Source organism: Pezoporus wallicus, unplaced genomic scaffold (genome assembly GCF_028554395.1).
Source record: "Pezoporus wallicus isolate ANWC-B61680 ecotype Strahan unplaced genomic scaffold, APGP_CSIRO_Pwel_v1 contig_8714, whole genome shotgun sequence".
NCBI lineage: Eukaryota > Metazoa > Chordata > Aves > Psittaciformes > Psittacidae > Pezoporus > Pezoporus wallicus.
The window spans coordinates 930,429-952,594 of record NW_026635695.1 but is presented as its reverse complement, the minus strand read 5'-3'; the positions used below and the strand labels follow the sequence as shown (position 1 = coordinate 952,594).

General features: G+C 42.1%; 1 protein-coding gene across 3 annotated transcripts in view; it reads right to left on the bottom strand.

Moving 5' to 3' along the window:
- The window catches only part of PTPRG (protein tyrosine phosphatase receptor type G), a 404,577-nt gene that overhangs the window by 185,968 nt on the left and 196,443 nt on the right, over positions 1-22,166 (bottom strand). For all 3 annotated transcript variants that reach the window (XM_057397343.1, XM_057397341.1, XM_057397342.1), the window contains exon 4: positions 2,517-2,696. In XM_057397343.1, the coding sequence (XP_057253326.1) occupies positions 2,517-2,696 (180 nt within the window). The remainder of the gene's footprint in view (positions 1-2,516; positions 2,697-22,166) is intronic.

Here is a 22,166-nt window from a genome sequence, read left to right as displayed (position 1 = left end):
ATCCGTCACCATTGCTCAAACAGATATTCAGTTTACTGTCTCTGTCAGTCTGCAATATGAAGGTCTCATGTGGCCATCTGCTCCAAGACTCTGCTGCCAAAATACATTGCAATTTATGGCACTGCCTGCCTCTACGTTCTACCCACAAGCCAAAACATCCTACTTGGGTTGCTGCTCTGCCACTTACCACCTTAAAAATCAATCTCAGGTAAGCTTCTTTAACAGGTCAGGAAACCAAGGAAAGGACTTGATAAAATAAGGGAGGAGTTAAGAGCTCAGCAGAAGTAATGGGGGATGACAGCAAGGCAAAAGGGGTCTTCACGTTACCAGGAAAAGGCCGTAAGTTACCATGGAAAGTGACAGTTACTGCTGCTCTGCAAAGCAATAACATGTCAGCAAAAATCCATACCCCAATGGGTGAGGAAATCAAATACAGCAGCAGTGCTAAAATCACCCAGCAGAGAAGAGGGAGGATACAGCTTTCATTGCCAACTGTGTGGAAAATCTGCTGGCATGTTTCAGTTCAACAGAACAAGGTTCTGGCTTGTATCAGGAACAGCGTGGCCAGCAGGACCAGGGCAGTGATAGATCCCCTGTACTGGGCACTGGTGAGGCTTCACCTTGAATCCTGTGTTCAGTTCTGGACCCCTCACTGCAAGAGAGACATTGAGGTGCTGGAGCGGGGCTGGAGAAGGGAATGGAGCCGGTGCAGAGCCTGGAGCACAAGTGTGATGGGGAACGGCTGAGGGACTTGGGGGTTCAGTGTGGAGAAGAGAAGGCTCAGGGGGAACCTTACCTGCTCCCTACTACTGCCTGAAATAGTTCAATAGCAATAAGACAAGAGGAAATAAGACTCAAATTGCACCAGGGGAGGTTTAGGTTGGAAATGTTTCTTCACCAAAAGGTTTGTCAAGCACTGGAACAGGCCGCCCAGGGAAGTGGTGGAGTCACCATCCCTGGAGGTAATTAAAAGACACGTAGAGATGGCACTGAAGGACATGGTTTAGTGGTGGACTTGGCCGTGCTGGGTTAACGGTTGGACTCAATGATCTTAAAGGTCTTTTCCAACCTAAATAAGTCTATGATTCTAACATGGTTTCCTATTATATGTACAGCGATATGCTCCTATTACACATACAGTACAGCATTAGCATCTTTCTTAGAAGAACAGCACCATCATTTTTCTGTGGTATTTCTAATTATATTTATTGCTGGTTACTACAAACACCCCTCTGTGACCAAAAGGGCAGGGTGCATAACATGAATAGATTAATTAAGCATCAAATTTCCATAGCATTCAACCTTGAACTTCACACTGATACAAAGGGCAACAAAGTCAGGATTTCAAAGCAAACAGGAGCCGTTTCTTAGTGAAGCTGAGAAAAAAAGCCAAACTCAGTAATGCATCAAAACACCAAGCTATGCTTGGTGGTGGTTTATGTTAACTGGCTGTGCTTCGGCGTGAAAAAGCAGGATCACAGCCTGTCACTCCATTTCATCTGAGGGGCAATAACTACCAACTCCTGCTAAGACCCTGAATTGCTGGAACTGGATCTGAAGTGCATGCTGCACTCTTAAGTTGTGGCTCAGACCTAAAGTCCCCTGGAAGCAATCGGTGTAACTGAGGTCATGCTGCAGTCATAGCTGTGTTGGAGACTCCTGGAGCAGGTACATGCCCTGGGTTTTGCTAGCAACCCACTGAGCAGGGACACATTACATAAAGCACTATAGAGAGATGCGTGTTGAATGTTAATAAAGACAAAAATATACTTCCAATAAATAAAATTGAATTAATTAGTGGTTTAATTCAATTCCCTAAAAAAAAATTGACCTTGTCAAATGAAGAGGGTGGCCTTATAATTTCTGCTTTTTACATTTTTAGAATTATAAAGGAATCAAATGCATGTGGCTTTGCATATAAATCAACCTTGACCTTTCAGTGAACTGTTTTGGTAAAAATAAGCAGTGCTCTTGACTGTTCTTTTCTCTAAAAGCCAGAACAGACAGGGCAGAAGAGGATTCAGTTCAGAGAAGAACACACAGCTATAATTATATCAGAAACACATTAGTGAGCCCTCACTACTCTGAGCAGTTATTGCTCTTTCTTCTCAAAAACTTTCCAGTTTCTAAGACTTTCCCTTTCCTTCCCCCTGAGCCTTGCATCTCAGCATTCTTTTGGATTAGATTTTATGGCCTCCTAAAGCGGATAATTCAAGGTTACACCTTGAAACTCTTATACAGCCTTTTATTCTAAGGAACAACTGACTACCAAGAGAATTATTTTATACTAAAAAAAAACCCAACCAAACCCCCTTAAAATCAATCTGCAGAACTAGCTTTGCACAGAATGCAGAGGCACAGATAGGTAGCTGCTGCTGCTGGAAAATTATATTAAAGGGGAAAAAAAGGCAGCAAAACCCAAACAACAGAAGAATTAGAAAGGAAGAGGTTTGAACATGGCTTGAATTTTTAACTAACTGCAGGCAGGCTATGGAGACAAAGAGACAAGAACATACCCGTTTTTCCTGTGTTTTTCATCCAAGTCTTGTTTGAAGATTCATTGTCAAAACCATCCAGCTGCAGTTCTTGATACTCATCTCCAATGTGGGCTTGATGGTCTACGATGTCTATGGGAGACTGGTGAGACCCTCCGCACTTCTCGCTGGAAGTAACCCAGTGCTCAGGACCAGAGTTACCTGTTAAAACATACCAATGCCAGTTAACATTCCAGTGGCTCAACAGTTTGGGGTAACTCTTAAGGAAGAGGATGAAGCAATTCAGCCGCCCAGGTAACTCCACCGCAGGTACGCTTCTTGCCTAAGACTTCTAAGCTTATGAGGAGCTTGAAATCCATTAGCTTTGTGCAGTTATCCAACTTTGCCTCTGGCAGTAATGAACAATGGCCTTTTTTTTTTTTGCTTACTATTCTATAAAACTATTCATGACTCCCAAGTTCCCCTCGTGCATATGTTATTGATTAGCATGGTGTTATAGGAACTCTCCTAAAGCTTCAGCCCTAATACATGATGATATAGTTTACTGTTTCTCATGAGATAAATAACCTCACACCTACCAATTAACTCATGTTTGTGCATTACTCTGCTAAGATAATACGATCTTTATTAATGATCACATTTCTTTTGAAGGTTTTGAAGCCATGGAAGATAAAAAGAAAGAATTAAGCTAAGTGTATGTTAGTAAATTTGAAGAAAATAAAGGAAAAAACAATTACTCTGGATGAAGGAAGCAAAGAGGACAATGGCCTCCCAAAAAAAATACTGTAACTGTCTTTTGTTATTAGCCTGCTTTTTCTGCTAGCACAGTCTGTTCTAACCTCACATAAACTACTCTCTCAAAACAAGTCAAGTCAAACAGTAAATGAGAAGCTCCAAGGACTGATGGGCAATGTCTCGCATATGGACACATCAAAGTCATCCGTATTACACAACAGCTAGTCAAAAGCAAACACAGAACCAAACAGTCCCCTTTCCTCCCCTCACACCCCTTTACTCTTTTTTTCATTAAAAAAAAATGCGGGGAGAAGTTTAAAGCCACAGAAGATTCTGGGTTTTGTGAGCCCATCACTAGCCACTGTTCAAGGTCAGTAGGAGTGGAGAATGCTACAGCTGCAAAGAGAAATTACATTGAAATGCTTCTGTCCCCAGCACATCAGGGCCTTCACAGGCTCAGCATAACACTTTAAAGTCTTTTTTTAGTAGTTTAAAAAGTACTGGATATCACACTACTGTTATCACAGCTATCCACCCAACTCGCAAGGCACAGGAGAAGGAGTGCATCCGGCTCTGGTTCTGGAGCTTTCACCAGCTCCAGATTACTTTTTGGTCTATTTATGAGTCCTCAACCCCCAAGTTGTGTAACTAAATTTCACAACACGACTGCACCAGCACTGCTGCTGGGAGAAGGAAAGCAGCAGTGTCTTGTGGTGCGGCAGTGGAACTGCAAGTGATAGTATCACAAACCATCACTCCATCTGCCAGAGGTTGTCCACCTCAGCCGTAACTCACCCTGCCCATTTGGTGAGGTTCTCCAGCATGAACAGTCAATAAAAACAATATGTAAAAATAAAAGGTTTCAGGCATAGACTTTGTCATCCCCACCATATTCCAGCTCTAGATGCACTACAGCACCAGGAACCCTCATCAGCACACCTTGCAGCACATCCTCTGGTTGCAGTAGGATCTCCTGTGAATTTCAGTTTTTTTCTTATGACCTCCCTTTCCAACTCTTAAATTGTATTAATAGAGACTAAAAGATTATCTTCCTACGAGTGCAAACAATGGTTTAAGCTCCTGAAACAATAGCATGGAGCTCTTGTCAAGCACTTTTCGCCCATGGCTCTTGAAGTGCTTTACAGCAGGGATCAGCAACGGCATTCTCGCGTAAAGACAGGGAAACTGACAGCCTGAGAAGGGAAGCAATTTGCCCAAGCTCATCTACCAAAACCAAAGTGCAGCCCAGAGCTGAACTCTGCTCTCCCAAGAGCCCTGATGTCATACCTGTATCATACTTCTGAACTACATAGTCAGCATATCTATTCAACAGGTAGACAGCAGCAAATCATGCACCAATATGCATTTTTTACCCTTTCATCTGAGAAGCGTATGTAAATTCAATTAGTGCCATCCAAACCCAGCAGTTGTAAAGGCCAGCTCCTTTAGCTACTCGGTTTTAATCTGTCTAGTTGCAAAATGCATTCTTCCTATCTTCCCATGGGCTAAAGCAGGACACTTAATCAATAGCAAGATTTTGTGCTATACTCATCGCACACAAATGCTCTATGAGTCAAAACAACCAACAAGAAAGTGTTTTACTTTCAACTACAATTAGGGAAAATCGTAACATCCTTTAAAAATCATTTTCATCATCTGCCCAGGTTAAAAATCAGTTTCGTTTATCTCACAATTCAACTTGTACTGTCAGCAAAAGCCACTTTCAGTTAATTTCCCAATATACCACAATCAAGGAGAACAGCATTATTAAAAACCCTACACAAGGAAAACCAGACATGTTCCATTCAAACACAGATATTTTTCCTGAAGCAGGATGCTCTCAGTAATTGGTTTGCAGTACATTAATTGGCAATTCAGATTTGCTTTTCATATAACCTTGCACTGACTCCATGAAACTTGGGAAGTTGCTTTAAAACGTTTAGCGCTATACATAATCATCAAACCTGCCAGCTCCTGCTTTGTGGCTTTGCTGTAAACATGGAGCGAGCTTTTCAAAATCACTCCGCTCACAGAGGCTATCGCAGTGGTTTCAGCTGCATATTCAAAAGGAGCTGTGTACTCAAGTTTGGCTTTTTTAAGTATCCTCGCGTCAATGGGGAGATTTCTTTTTTTCCCTTAGAAGACAGATTCATTCTAACAGGGATTTCAGGGCTCCCTGCATGCATCCTGTCACAAATTTATATATATGTGTACTTAAAAAGTATAGCCAGTTCTCAGCCAATTTGCAGTGAAAACTGTCTTGTCAAAATGAGTAACATAAGCACAAGGATAAAACAAACAAACAAACCAACCAACCAACCACCACATAGAATGAAAACCTCAAGTGACCCAGGAACCTGGACTGGCTCTTGCTGAAATGTCATTTCTCACAGAGCTTTAAAGGCTTTTTATCATTAAAAAACACTCCATTAATTAAATCTGCCTTTTTAAAAATTAATTTAACTTGCTTGGATTAATTTAATAGCAATACATCTCCTTCTGTAAATACAGCCGCTTCACTTCCTTCTAAATCTATAATGTACAGAAAAGCGCCTAGCAGTATCTGCTCTCTTCGTGTGATAGTATCAGTTTTCATGCATAAAATGTTTCTGTCCTGATGTTGAATTATTAAAGAAAAAGTCTAATGCAATGAAACTCTCTCAGCAATTCAAACCCCCAACTTAGTGCTGGTGCTGTAACTCCAAGTCCTGACATCCCAAATTACAGTCGTAAGGCTAAGCTCTGATTTAGAGGTTCAAGACCTGCTCGTCAGAATCAGCACAGGATTTTATAAATGGCTAGGTTTTCCATTAATTTCCTTCACAAGTTTTTGATATGCAAATTATTACATGCAATATGACTGACACCATTATGGCAGCAACTCTAGATAGAAATAGAGGGCATGACCCGAACATCTCCATTCCCAGCAGTGCAGGATCAGGGCCATCCAATGGTGAAGGCAGGTAAAGGTTAGGAGAAGAAAATGTTTATTTTTGAGTTTGAGACCAAAGTAAATAAATTACATCCTAAACCCAGAAAAAAAATAAGCTCCACAACCTATAAAATCTAATCAAGAACAGTGCAGAAGGAGTAATTTATTCACTGGTAGCCATCAGAAGCTTTAGGCCTAACTGCCTGCTTTTGGCTGCAGACATTCAAGTGCAGTTTTAATTGAAACTGATCTTCCACTACAGATTTCAAATTAATTCTTCTTCCAAATGTCTCATGCTCCAGACATCCTTGCCTTGCAGAAAACCCTATATCATTAAAGAAGGAAATAGAACACTTTTTCTAAGCTTGCACGTATTGATTACCTATTCCTTCCATCAAAGCACAATTGCCATTCTGCACTGTATAAATCTCTTCAGCATTAGACACTTTATAAAGTACTGAGAATTATATCATTAATCATTTGCAGTTACACCTGTCTTGCTTTATTGAATTCTTTGTTTTTTAGAACTTTAAATAAATGCTTTTAAGTAAAAACATGACACTAAATAAAGACTCCGTTTCACTTAAACCTAGTAAAAAAAAAATCCTATCATTCTGTGTGCGACATTTACCCATCTGAAACAGAGTAATTTACGGCTATTTGTGTTTCATTTTTCCAACAGTAAGCATGGTGCCTTTAATCAAATAAAATTTGGAATGAATTGGAATTGGCCTTTTAAGGGCTGACAAATCATTCTGTTTTCAAAAAAACAGAGTCCTCACCTGTGTTAGTAAATACTACGTAATTCCACTGAGACAGTGGGAGAACCAGCAAGCAAAGGTGAACACCAGATAGCTCCATCCTGGAGCTGAAGTATTCGATGCAAGAGCAGCACAGAACAGAATGGACTGGTAACTTTTGCCATCTTCACATACCATAGAATGGTTTGGGTTGGAAGGGACCTTAAAGCTCATCCAGCTCCAACCCCCTGCCACGGGCAGGGACCCCTTCCACTAGAGCAGCTTGCTCCTAGCCCCTGTGTCCAACCTGGCCTTGAACACTGCCAGGGATGGGGCAGCCACAGCTTCTCTGGGCACCCTGTGCCATCGCCTCAGCACCCTCACAGGGAAGAATGCCTTCCTGCTCAAAGCACAAGGCAAATAAAAAATACCAGAAAGGATTCAAGTGTTTAAAAGCCAAATCTCGCTTGAAAGTCAATGCGGCCAGCCTCCGACATAGCTTCCAGGGGTATCTGGCTATTTCAGATGTGTGACAGTACCATGCCATTCAGCACCAGTGGGCATACAAAGGGAAATTCCAGGCTTTTCTTATGGCGAAATCCAACCAGTTACTGAGGATGGATGGAACGAAATAGCATTTCCTCTTCTCACAAAAACCTTCCAACCTTTGCATGCAACAGCCCTGATGGGTAGCTTAGACTTAAAAGACCAACACAGGCAAGAACCTCTGCAAGTTTTACAGGCTCTGGATAGTAGGGATGCTTTTCTTTGCACAGACTGGCAGCTATGAACTGCCCAACCATCTCAGCACTTAGCTGAGTGAGACTAAAGACGCAAATCTCTGCCTCTGAGTCTCTGTCATACTCGAACTGCTCCATCTCAAGACAAATCTCAAGAAACACTGAAAAGAAATGTCACCACGAGTACACAAAACCGGTTTCTTTCTTTCCCTACACTGAGAAAGAGCAAGTAAGTGGTGCTCTTGCTCAGCTACAAAGCAATCAACTACAATAGCAGGCTAAATTTTCAAACAGGAAAAAGGATGTTTAAAACAAATACCAGTGAAATTCACTACGGAACTGAGGGCATTTTAGCATCCTTCAAAAATGTCAGTCTGAGGCTTCTCTCTGTTAGCTGGGACAAGAAAAAAAACATTGAAAAACTCTTACTTGATGCCATAAACCAAGACCTCACCATCACTTTTTGCCATTTAAAAGCAAATGTACCATTAAATCCAGTAAGACACCAGAAAAGGTGCTTACATCATATGAGCTATGACAGGAGAACACGCACATAACTGCAGATCCAGATCAGTTATAAAAACAGCCCCTCTCTACCCTCTCCTCTCACCTCCAATTCCCCCCCCAGGAAGAAGAAATACAGTGAACCCCACAGAATGAAGCCTAACGACTGCACTTAGACATAAGGCAGAAAAGAATTATTTGAATGACGTATCTCTTGTTAAATTATTTACCACAAAGCTGCAGGGTAAAGGTATAAAAATCCCTTAAAGGGTTGATAGAAATCAGTGGCATCTTTCAGGGTCTTCCCATTGCAGAGAAGGCAGTGAGGTTGTTGAATCATTATATTAGGGGGAAAAGTTTTACTCTCTTGCTCTAAAATGATGGCATATCAAAATCAAAGAGATGAAGAAGGAGAGCCTGTAGTTAAAGAGTCCACAGTGCTGTTTTGAACAAAGATTCCAGGATTTCCTACCCTGGAGGAAAAGGGCTTTTAATTTTATTATTCTCTGTCATCACTCTGTTTAACATGAGACACGCATGCTTGCAGAAAATTACAATTACTTCTTGAAAAATGAGGCCAGATAACATGAGCAAGATCCTGAAGAGCTTGCTGAGACCCAAACAGGTCTAAGCATTATCTAGTCTGCAAGCACAGTACAGAAAAGAGTACACAAGACATGTGAGGGCCATAAAGAGACAAGAAGAGAGAACTGGAAGAAAATGTCCCCAAGACCAATCTCTGATAGGGGTACCTTAACCAGCAGTTGCTGGAACAAACAACTGAAGGAAGAGGGAATGAAAAGGGTTTGGGGGTTTAGATAACCTTTGAGCAACTGCTACCAGCAACATCAGAAGCTCCGATGACTCCTTTCTGCACCAATGCCACCAGACCTACAGAAGCGCCAAGCCCTGGGGCTGCAAAACCAAAGCTGATCTTCAAAACTGATCCTGTCACTGGTAACTGTCTCACTGCCAAAATGTGGCAGATGCAAAGAAAGGCTTTAAATCATGCTCCTAAGCATAAAGTATCCTATAATGTCTGCTGCTTTTAAATCTGAAGACAGAGTGAGATGCATGTTCTCCTTAAATTCTCATAGCCACAGATGCTATGTTTGTTGCTGGGTTCTTTAATTAAACCTTGTAACCTTCAATTATCTTTGGCAAATTTTTAACATGTATGTTACACATTATATATATGTTTTTTTATATATGTGTTAAGATGTTTTCAAAACCTTTGCATTGCTTAGTATATGTGTGAACATCTGTATTAAACAGTCACACTGTGATGTTCTTAATATATAACCTTCCAAACACATACTTTCTGCATCCTAATTTTGTTCCTCAAAGTATGATGCTGCCATGAATCTTGCATGAAGCTCCCACTGTACCTATCAACCTGTCAGTGGCACAAATGTATGATAAATAGCCAACACCAGGAAAAGCCAGGACCTTAAGACAAATGTTTCGGGAAGCTCACAATAAAAGTGGAGTAAATGTAATTACTAAAAGGAGCTTTTTCCATAAACATTTCAAGTTTTAGCATTTGTGAGCTGAATAATTTACCACCACACAAAAGTGAAAAAGAGACTAAGTTTAGCTGCGCTGGCAAAATAGTTTGGGGTTTTAAAGGGGTATCTCACACAATAAACTCTTGATAGACACGACTAATGAGCTGTGGAGGTTTGTAACTCTAATATTTCAATATTATTTATATTGAGCACACAGAGGACAATATCAATGAAATTATCATGCAGAACTCACTGAGTGGGAGGATAAATTGCTCTCCGGGAGGTGCCTGATGGTGGCAAGTGCTGGAGACAACATACATCTGCATCCTCTGTTTTTTCTCATTTTCTGCATTTTTAAATAGCTGTATCTGATATCTCACACCATTCATTTCATAACTGTCTGAGGGCTTTTTAAAACTGCTCACCTCTGAGCTGCATATAATAAATGAAGTGATAACTTATACACTATAAGGAGAAAACAGGAGATTAATTTCTATGAAGACACTGTAAATTACTTTCTTCTATTCCTATACTAGTTGAGTAAAGCTCCATGAAGGCAAGGGACAGACATAAAAATAGATTTTTTCCTAAATATAATTTTTCAAAGTATAAATCTTAATGGAAATTACTGAATTAAGATGTATTATGAATCAATGCGGTAGCTCAACGACAGCACTTTGTGTTACTGAGAGGAAGACATATATTTCAGTAATGGGTGACTCAGACAGGGCACGAGTGCCTTGGGCAGGTCATGTCCAGGACAACTTTCTGCACAGAAGGGTCTCTCTTTCACTATCCTTTTTTCCTGTACAGGGCAATAGCTGTGTAATGATGGACCTTGACAGCAGAAATACATGTATTACTGTAGTGCCCAAATACAGACATTCTTCCACATACACAGCAGAAAACAGCTCCTGCCTCAAAAAGCTTGGAAAAGAACAGTAAGACAGAGATGCAAGCAACCTAACATGAAACACCTCAAATTTGAACACATGCATCCCTTCTGGGCCATCCTCCCCTATTCTGCACCATCCTTGCTTCATGCCTTCTTCTCCAAAGTGATCTGGATAATCCACTAGTACACCAGAAAGGTGACCAACCTTCCCAAGGAACAGAAGAGAATGGAAAAGCCAATTCTGCCAAAAAGCAAAGACAAAAGAAGAAATGAGTCTGGTCTTTCATGGAATTAAATGGATGAAGAAAGAGCATAAGCACTCGCAATGCTGACGTAAACCATGATTCCATCTGGGCTACTCCAAGGAGAATGAACAGCATGAATAAAGCTCTGAGAAAATAAAACAGAGGAAAAAGAGGAAGAACTAGGCAGGAAACATTCCCACCCAGAAGCTGTTAGATGCCCTGGGGGCTTCAAGAAGATTTTCTTGAAAGAAGAGGAAGGAAGAGGGTCTGAATTTGGCTTGCTGCTAATTACAACATGCCTTGCCAACACCCAGAGCAGGCAACAGCAACAGGGCTGAGCAGGCGGCCTGCTGCTCTGTGCCTGTGACCCTATCACCACATTGTGGGTGATGGTCCCATAGGGCACAGCCCAAACTGCAACTGTGACTGGAGAGACCTGAGACAGCAGGAAGAGTGAGGCAAGAGGGACACCCTCAAAACCAGCCATCTTGCCTTCTTTGAGGGCTTGACTGAGACCCTGCTGAAGCATCAAAGCTCTTGCACTGCTAAACCTGCCCAGTGGCTCAGAGATGAACACTGAACAACAGTGACAGTAATAAGCTGTGACATTTAAGACAGGAAATCTCAAATTCCCATCTTGCTTCTCTGTCCCCTTCCTTACTATCAGGAGCTCCATGCTTTGTTCCTCTCCCTTCCTTTATAAAACAGGGAAGTTAACCTCTCCCATCAGAACATCTGCAAGGATTGCTCAAAACTTGAGGAGAGCTGCAGAGACAAAAAGCAAACCAACTGTGCAAGACTCAACTGTCCCACTGTGGACCTCGCTGCCAGGCTGCCTGCAAAAAGGTCTGGGGAAAAACACACTTCCAATTATTCCTCAAAGCACCACAGACTTGAATCCTACCGCTCCTCACATGTACCCTTAATAGCCTTGATCTCACCAAAGCAACTGCTAACGTAAATGATGCCTCACTGTAACTTAATTACCTCAAATTTGGGTGGGGAAGGGAATAGAAAGTACCTTTTCTTGATTCCCATCTGTTCCTCCTAATGAACCAAAGCAGTCTCCCCCAGAGCTCTGCCTCCGAAAGCCAGCAGGAAAAAAACACAGAAAAGGAGGAGGAAAGAAAGGAAAAAATTGTATATTTTTATTGAATTTTTGCAGGATGCAGGTTAATAAAACACCCACAGAGAGCACAGAGCAATATAGAAAGGGAATAAAGGGAAGGGTTGATATCAATAAAGCCTATCCGGAGGCTCTGGTGGAGTGAACGTACTCATGATTTCAAAAGAAACCTGCTACAGAAATTATTTTCACTCGTTGTTTTGGCTCAGGTTTATAATTTACAATAAACAGAAGTGTCCAAAGCAGATCCCAACCTGACCGGAAGACAGCCACCATACCAGGACCTTAATGTTTAATTAGAACACAGACCATACTGCAGTCCCCGAAATCACTCATTCAACATTGACAAGCACTGGCTCTGCTATGATATTTCCTTTTTAGGCGAAAATCAACTTTTGCTCAACTAAGTTCTTAATGGCATCCCTGTTACAACAGCCTTCTCAATCCAGCTGTCCCTTTCACTAATATGCACCAGTAAAATAGCTCCCGGGAGAGTTCCTGGGGGATTGCCAGCTTTTACTTAAGGACACATTGTGAACCCTGGCCTCAACTTCCATTAACATTCAGTCTATGTCTCTACCATTACTTCAAGAGCATCAGGAATTGGAATAAATAGGAAGACTATTAGCAGCCATAGTGTCCAGTCTGAGGTATTCTAGCAGACAGCACTGCTTCTGTAGCTGATAGAGAACGCTTAGACCCATGTTTCTCATACTTGTTCTGTATCAGCCATTTCCAGAATGTTACGCTGAATGGCTTAAACTATCCAAAACCAGCTTTAGTTTTCCAATTAGGAAAGTTCAGGGTTAAAAACCTGAATGCTCCTACGGTGGATCTTATTCCATTGCTGGAACATCCTCCTGCCTGGATGGATGTTAGTGCTGGAGGAGAGCACTGACAGTATTCGCCCTCCTGCCCTGCTGTCCCTCGTCCCAGCCAGGACAGATGGAGCCTCTTTCCTCCCTCTGGCACTGCTCTACAGTGGGGAACCTGCACACTAAAAGCTGAGCAGGTGTGTGGGGAAAATCCAGCTGCTGCAAAGAGCTGGCAGCACAGCGACTGGGGTGATGGATGCAGTCGGGGAGAGCAGGGCGGGAGATTCACTCCCACAGTACCACTGGTGCACATTCAGACACTGAGTGAAACAGAGAGACAGAGAAAGAGAGAAAGACAAAGAGAATAGAGAGAAACCAGAAAAAGAAAGAAAATAAGCAAACAAACAAACAAAAAGATAAATAAATAGATAAATAAATAAATAAATCTGGAATAAATGTTCTTTCCCCCAGCACTGCATGAAGATTTCAGTTAGGGATGGTCACCCCAGACTGCAGCTTGCAGGCTTCAGGGCATGGCTTGTCACTGGGATGTATTTTCCTCAGGGCAAGGTAAGAGCATCACCTGCGTCTTCCCCTCCCTGCCTGCAGCTCGCACAGCTGCCTGCTCCCTGCAGTGGGAGCATCTTCATGTACCACCATCAAGGATGCTTAGGAGCAAGGCAGGTGCTTTCACAGCAATCCCTACCTCTCTCACCCCAGTGTGAGGAAGGCAGCAGCCAGCTTTGAACACACTTCCCTGTGCTGTTTAGTCACAGCAGCATTTGGGCAGCCCATGGTCACATATATAATAAAACGGAATCTGAAGTGTATCACGTAACTATGAAATCTGTAAGATACACCACTTATATGGTGTCTGCAAAGCACATTAAATCATCATCATCATCGTGCCTTTTGAAGACAGCCATAATTATTCAGGCTGTTCTTCTATTTCATTGGTGTTTTTGAAAAACTACTTAATATTAGCAAGCCCTCACTAAAAACAACGTTTTGGTTGAGGGACTAATCTCCGTATCAGTACACAGCCATACCTGGCCTTATCTACATTACCAATTCCCTGCTGATTGAGCGGATTCATTAACAACACAATCTCTGGTGACTGAAATGAAGTCTCATTCTTCGTATCACTGCTGCCTTGCTGTTTGCTTTTCCTTCACAGTATGCACACAAGTAATTAACTTACTATGCTCTGGTAGCTCCTGACACATTACTTGGCATAGAAAAATTTACCAGCAGGTAGTTAAGCATGCAAAATATTTTCAGTCAAATGAACTTCATAACACAGCCCTACTTAGGAGAAACGTGGCTCTTTCCGATACAACGCTAACACACACCACGCTGCCCGAACCAACAGGAGCTTCTTGAGGGATAAGAAGAAAAATACATCATTTTTATCAGTTTGGTTCAGTATATAGGAAGTTTCTTTAGGTGGGAATACTGGCAAGCAGGAAAGATGTTCACTGAAAGGATGATCATGGAGATCAACCTGACTGGCCCTTGTGAAAGTCTCACGTAACAAGGACACAGGATCCATATGGTATAGAGGAAGAAAGAGTGGCAAAAAGCCCAAAGCAAAGAGGAGATTCAATTCAGTGCAGCATTACTGAGATTACCGGTGTCTGGAAGCATGGAAGAACAGTGCATTTCAACTTCTATATCAAATAAAAAAGGTAACTTGCTATTTTTAGCAGAGTGCTTTTAACCCTTGAGTTAGCTCAATACAGTGAAAACTCTAAGTAAAAACACACCCTACCTAAAAGACTCCATCTTAGGAACATGACTTGAAATGTTCAAGTCATTTCAGTAATGTCAAGAAGTAAATCTAGAATAAAGTTATTCCTGTACTTATCTGTCTGCGTGATGAAAGGTTATGGTACAAACCGATGGTGACTCAGTCCTGAAGCAGCGTGGGGACAGTGGGCTGACCCCAGTACAGACTGGTGAGATGAAATATGAAAGGTGGTCTTTACCTGAAGTGACAGGACTGGTACTGACTTTGATAACAGCGGGTCAACTCCCTTGTGCATATAAAACACCAGAGCCTTTGTGGGCTGCTCCTCCGATCTGAACCCACTCTAATTACCTTCAGTATTTTCATGCCATGTTGGAGTAGCCTGTTGGTGTACAAAACATTATTTGCTCTACAGTCTCCTTCTTTTAAACCAAAACTAGAGGGAACTCCAAAATGTACATGAAAATACTTGAAACAAAAGCAGGAACTTGGCTACGATAAAGGCCCATTCACAGTGTTATTAATCCCAACTTTGACCTTTTGTAAGAAATTCTTGCTTAGAAGGTCTATGACTGCATTGCTGAAAACACTGGAAATTGTGAGCTTGAAGTTTCCTTCTACACAAGGAGAAAATCCTTCAGAAGTCCTGGAAAAAGAAACTTTTCTCTTGCTCAGTTTTGTCCAGAAAACATTTGTTCCTTTCCCCTTCATGTGCCACAAGGCATGTACATTTGCCAAACTCAGACTGTTGTTTTGACTCATTCGGTCACAGAAGATAGTTCCTCATGTTCTGCCACAGCAATTTTTGCTTGTGACGAAAGAAATAGATCTGTGGAGGACAGAATTCACCCTGATTTGTGTGTATTATTTTCCTCTATTCCTTCCTGCTTTCAACTCGGCTTATTTAAATATAGCTCCTGTCATACCCATTATTTTCAGTTCACCTGCTATGCAGAACCACACACTCCACCTCCAACAGAGCTCTGGCTGCATAGTTCATACAAATTCTTTATTCATTTACAATCTAGATGCTCCTTAAGCAGTATTTCCATTTGCTTGACAGAAATATTAATGCATGGAATAGAAACCAGTTTGGGTTATTTCTAATTTTCATCAAAAATTAACTACCTCACTTAATAACCACAAGCATCCTCGAGAGTTACTCAGGTTTTAAATAGTACACTACATCAAGGAAAACCTTGTTACATCTCCAAAAGGCTGTTGTGAAACTTGCTGTGTTCCAGGGGCGGGAATCTCAGGTTTTGTTTGGTTTTCCACACTTACAGTTTCAGTAAAAGGTAACAGATTTTCACGCCAGAAGAAACAGTTGGATAACACATACTGACATGATAAGCATGAGTCATTACACTTCATAAAGTCACCTCTCTACGGAGCCTTCAAAACAGTTTTCACCTCATTCAGAAAGGTATTCGGCATTGAAGAAATGGAGACTTGAGAGGTTGCTGTGTGGTGGGGTTTTTGTTTTATTTTGTTCTGAAGGATGGTTTCAGTACTTAATTGCCTTCCAAGTTTCAATCTGCAGCTTACTTCCAATGCTTACCTCTTTGAATGCCCAATCAGGTCTCCAGTGCAGTCTAGTGGGAGATCACAAGAGATCTTTAGGAGATGGCATCTTCCCTTTATGGTGAAACACACACCTCAAGGGACTTACTCATACATTTGCAGAGCCTTGGGTAGCAAATACAGTTGGGGCTGGACAACTTTCCTCCTGGGGGAAGGAGAAGGAAAGCTGCCCAGAACTAGCATCCCCTGAGGAAGTCAGCCAGGATGGAAATTCAGTGAAAACACTGAACAGACCTACGCAGAGCCTTCCAGCACCTTAGTTACAGGATGTCCCTTGGATCAAAAGAGGAGTAAAGGAATCCTGTGCCTACTAAATCACATATCCTCCAAAAGCCATGATTTGTTCATTGGCTCTTGCCAATGGACTTGCACCAGCCAAAAGGCAACGGAAGGCAGAAACAGATGAAGAGATCCAGCCTAAGTCCCACTTACAAATATTCACAGAAGTTTTATTCCTTTAGGTCAATTCTTACTAGTCTCACCTACCACAATCTGGATGCCAATTATGCCCACAGTGAGGGTGAGATCACTTCCTACTACTCTATAACAGCACTGCCCCACTGCACTTGTTTGTATTCCTGTGTTAACTGTTACCTTACATTGAATCCAAGAGCATTTTGAGGACCAGACTGATTTTCTGGTTTTGTTTTGCTCAGAGCAAAATACAAACTAGATTTCAATCCATGACTGGAATTTCTTGCCAGCACAAAACTGTAAGAATGAGTTTGAGTATTCTGAGCATTACAAGGTAATCACAGAAGAAGTGTTTGGGAACACGGACCAAAATGAATAATTAAACACAACCTTCCTGATTACAGAGCATGTCTTAGGTAATTTAATGCCCTTATTAAAGCCATAGTTGGTGGACTGAGAGTCTGCAGTCTTGATCGTATAAGAATGAATTATGTCCAGCTTTTTAAACTAGAAAGTTTCCCGGGTCTGTGGCTTCAGAGGAAAATCTGAAAACACGAAAGAATAAAAGTCCAGGAGCCAGACGGCAAACGAGAACCTTAAAATTACTATCCTTTTTTCAATCTCCCCTGATTTGTTTTGGTCAGTCTCATTCACTCCTTTTGAGCAACTGACCCTGGCAGTACTCCAGTGTATCTGAGTTTATTGACAAACATGAAACAGAATCTAATGCCAGGGGAAATAACAAAAGAAACCAAAACCATCAATACCAAGAGCTGGGCTAATACACATGATCCACAGAGGTGCCCGAAGGCCAACCACCCTTCAATGCTTGGCTCAGAGCCACTTCCATTGTCTCTATGAGAAAATGGTGAAAAACCAGACTGCTACTTAGTTTGGGAGGCCTTTATTCTAGACAATACCTATATACTTCACACTATCTACTACGAAAAGAGGTGTGGGGATGCTAAAATTGGCTTCATTTGGATCTTTCCCAGGCCATTTCTCAATGAATATTTTAGAAGCACATATAGCACTCCTGTTCCTTCTTTGGTTGTGATGTGTCCTACACAAGCCTGCCCTCAGAAACACAACCCAATACACACCTTTGGGAGAAGAAGATTATTTTCTGAGGGACAGAAGGTCATGCAAAGAGAAAAACTGATTTTTGTATGTCTTTGTTTAACTGTCAGCAACTGATGCTAGCTGACTTTTACCCACATAATACACTTTCTGGTCTCGATGGTCATGTCAGGTTCTTACAGCAGTGAAAAGGCAAGCAGGGCTTATTCTGAAGTAAATTCTGGATGTAACCGCTTCTAACTCCACTAATACAGAGAAGCTAGTAAATCAGTAATAGGAGTTTATTAATTTAGTAGTTACTGAGAAACATCTTATTGATCTTCTTTACTCACACTCAGCCTCTGGAGTTTACCTCACAGCTCCAGTTTATGCCTCGATTAAGTGGTTCAGAGAAGCCTTGCAATTTATTGTATGCACATCATGTAGCATAATGCTCCTGCTATGATGACTTGCAAATTAAGCATTGGATTTATCGCCCTACAAGAGACTCCAGTTTTACTCACCAAGGGCAGCCAGCACAAACACCCAAAAGCAAAACTCACTGTCTAGAGCCTTACCGGTAGATGCACAGCATTAACTCAGCCAACAGTGGTCTCAGACCCAGCTTTACTTCATGTCTTTGCAACACAACATCAGTTAGCCAGTGATTAGTTTCCATTTTCAGCATTCATCTGTTTTTTTGGGCACTTCTTTTTATAGGCTCTGATTCAGCAAAGTACTTAAGCACATGCTTTACTTTAAATAGCTGAATAATCCAACGTCTTTTCCGCAAATGTTTAACTTTAATTGTGTGAATAGTTCCAGTTCAAGGGCTCCTCGTATCTCGGACACTGAGCGCTCACTTATGTACTCTATTCGTTGCAGAGATATAATATTATTCATAGGCTTCACATCATGCATTTACTTAAGTGCTTTGCTAAAAAGGGTCCTAAAGCAAATATGCCACAGTCAGAGTTTATTTAATAGCACTTCTACAAATTCAGTTTTAAACTGTCAAGCATTTGAAAAAGGAAAACTAAATAACCGTAGGATTTACCGCAGTTTCTTCAGCATCAGTACCTTGACTCAGCACTGACAATCGTGGCAACATGGTTCAACAAAGCATCAGGATTACTTTTTCTCCCCCCATTTTAGATGTGTTTGCTGAATAAAAATAATACCCCCCCCCAACAAACCTGAAATGAAATATCCTGTGTTAAAACTACATCTGCAGAGGCTTCTCCCAAGTCATGCAGAGGCATGCTCTGGCACAGGGGCTGCAGCCAATGCTACCTTAGGAAGAAGAAGGGGCTTCTTTGGAGAGCTTGCCTCTTAAGTTACAGCATCCCCAGCCCCGCCAGGCATTTCAGTCTCCAAATAAAAATATTTGAGTATAAAAATATCACCAGAGTGTTCTGAGAGTCTTTTCTTAAGACTTTTTATTTCCACAGTCAGAAAGAAATACTTGGGGCAGCCTTTCAAGTTCCTCTCCCAGAACCACTGCTGCATTTTTTACAGGGAAGTTGATGAATTTTCCTCTCATTAGAAGACTCCAGCAGCTGTGGCTTTAAGAAAAACACCAAATACTGTGAGACTAACAATAAAACCACCAGACCTGGCAGTGCTGTGTTACCCCTTTGGGCCATTTCCATTGCGAGCGGCTCCCCACTGAACCACACAATGCTGGGCCCCTTACGAGTTTCTTAGCTACTTCATCAGATGTTACAAAATACGGTGGTTTCAATTATTAAAAGAAGGCATGCCAAAAAAACAACAAAATAAAAAGGGGGAAAAAAAAAAGGCTGCCAAAAGCACAACTTTCAAAAGAGCCAGCTCTCTAAATGCCTTAGATTAAAAGGCAAAGAATGAAATTCACACTCTTCAGAACAGAATGCCTCCTTTGCATGAACTCCCATTGTTTCAGATGAAAGACCTGCCCCAGCCCTGCAGGTAAAGCAAGTTTATATCCTAAGCTGGCTGGAGAAGCCAAATTAAAACGGGTAAAAAAAAGAAAGAGTAAACAAAGCCAGATGCACCTGAGAAAAGAAACTGAAATTGCCTTCAAAGATAAAAGGATTAAGCTCTTCTGACCAGTCGCTGTAAAATGTGTAATGAATTTAGACATCTCTTTTCCGGAGGAAGTAAGCTGTTCAGTAAGGTTTATTAAGATAGAGCAGAATAACTCTTATGTAGAAAACTGCTCATTAGTTGGGGCTTAATTGCTCTTATGGTGGAGAAGCAGTAACTACTATACCAAAAATAAGTATCCATATTTAGAGATTATTTGGTTTTATGCTGCTCTGATATTAAACCAAAATTCATCCAGAACATACCCAGTGTCATCCCACTGGAACTGAACACTGACAACTGCGTAACTCTGTGACAGGAAATGAGAACCGTTGATTAGAGCAAGGATTCTATACAAGGAATTTGAAGTTTATTCTGAAACAGGACTTTGATGTACTTACAGTTATTTATTTATTCACCGTGGTCTCGCCGTCTGCCTGTTTGTTTATAAATATTTACTGGGGGCTATTTTCATAAAACAATTACTATTCAACGTGCACAGCAAAGAGAAGACATCAGAGACCTGGTTGTGTGTTTTTCCATTCTAATCTGTATGACAATACTTTGAATTCCTTACAGCTGAATGTCCTGAGCTGGCTTTGCCAGGTTACACGGACAAACACTGACAGAAAAGCAGTGCCTATGTTCACGTGGCTGCCCATCTGACACAGCTCCGGGGATCATACAGGGATCCCTGCTGCAGTTCACCACCTCCTGCAGGAAAGCTGATGTTCTAGGACATTTTGGTGACATTATAGAGCGTGCCAGTGACTGCAAAGTTTTCAACCCCTACACGCAGTCAGTAAGTCAATACACGGGTATTTAAGGGTCACTTAAAAGGTAGCCTCTTAACTGATACACAAATTAAATCTGCATGTAAGTGCTGAGCCAGGAAAGGCTTCACCCCAAAATCTTCTCATGAGCAGCCCCATGAAAGTTCAGCATGAAGGGGAAAATCATAGAATCCTAGAATCATAGAATAGTTTGGGTTGGAAAGGACCCCAAGATCATCCAGTTCTAACCCCCCTGCCATGGGCAGGGACACCTCACACTAAACCATGGCACCCAAGGCTTTGAACACCACCAGGGATGGAGCATTCACAACTTCCCTGGGCAACCCATTCCAGTGCCTCACCACCCTTACAGGAAAGAATTTCCTCCTTGTATCCAATCTAAACTTCCCCTGTTTAAGTTTTAACCTGTTACCCCTTGTCCTGTCACTGCAGTCCCTAATGAAGAGTCCCTCTCCAGCATCCCTATAGGCCCCCTCCAGACACTGGAAGGCTGCTATGAGGTCTCCACGCAGCCTTCTCTTCTCCAGGCTGAACAGCCCCAACTTTCTCAGCCTGTCTCCATACAGGAGGTGCTCCAGTCCCCTGATCATCCTCGTGGCCCTTCTCTGGACTTGTTCCAACAGTTCCATGTCCTTTTTATGTTGAGGACACCAGAACTGCACACAATGCTCCAGGTGAGGTCTCACGAGAGCAGAGTAGAGGGGCAGGATCACCTCCTTCGACCTGCTGGTCACGTTCCTTTTGATGCAGCCCAGGACAGGGTTGCTTTCTGGGCTGCGAGCGCACACTGGACCCGGCTCATGTTCATTTTCTCATCAGCCAACACCCCCAAGTCCTTCTCCACAGGGCTGCTCTGAATCTCTTCTCTGCCCAACCTGTAGCTGTGCCTGGGACTGCTCCGACCCAGGTGTAGGACCTTGCACTTGGCATGGTTAAACTCCATGAGGTTGGCATCAGCCCACCTCACAAGTGTGTTGAGGTCCCTCTGGATGGCATTCCTTCCCTCCAGGGTATCAACCGAACCACACAGCTTGGTGTCATTGGCAAACTTGCTGAGGGCGCGCTCAATCCCACTGTCCATGTCATCAACAATGATGTTGAACAAGACAGGTCCCAACACCTATCCCTGAGGGATACCACTCGTTACTGGTCTCCAGCCGGACATTGAGCCATTGACCACAACTCTTTGTGTGCGGCCATCCAGCCAGTTCTTTATCCACCGAGGGGTCCATCCATCAAATTGATGTCTCTTCAATTTAGAGACAAGGATGTCGTGTGGGACAGTGTCGAATGCTTTGCACAAGTCCAGGTAGATGACATCAACTGCTCTACCCCTGTCCATCAGTTCTGTAGCCCCATCATAGAAGGCCACCAAATTGGTCAGGCAGGATTTCCCCTTAGTGAATCATTCCGATGCTGATTTTATGCCAGATTTACGTGGCACAACATGTCTTCAAGTGATGAATAACCAGACTGCTTTGGAGTATTGGTGCACTGGAGTAGGCAATGGTCTGTACTTAACAAGAAAGGCACAGGTCTGCCTTCCCTTGCATACTTGGAAAGATTAGGGTAGCACTACCACTCTTCATCAGAAGCTGTAAGCTTCCTTCACAGACACTATGAGGACATAAAGCTTAAAAAGCATGCTCCTATCCAGTCCTGACCCGAAAAGCATCCATGTTCACTAATGCTAAACAAGATAAAAGGAAGATTTCTTTGGATTTACCATCAGTATCTGGCTGGGATCAGCAGCACCAAGAGGA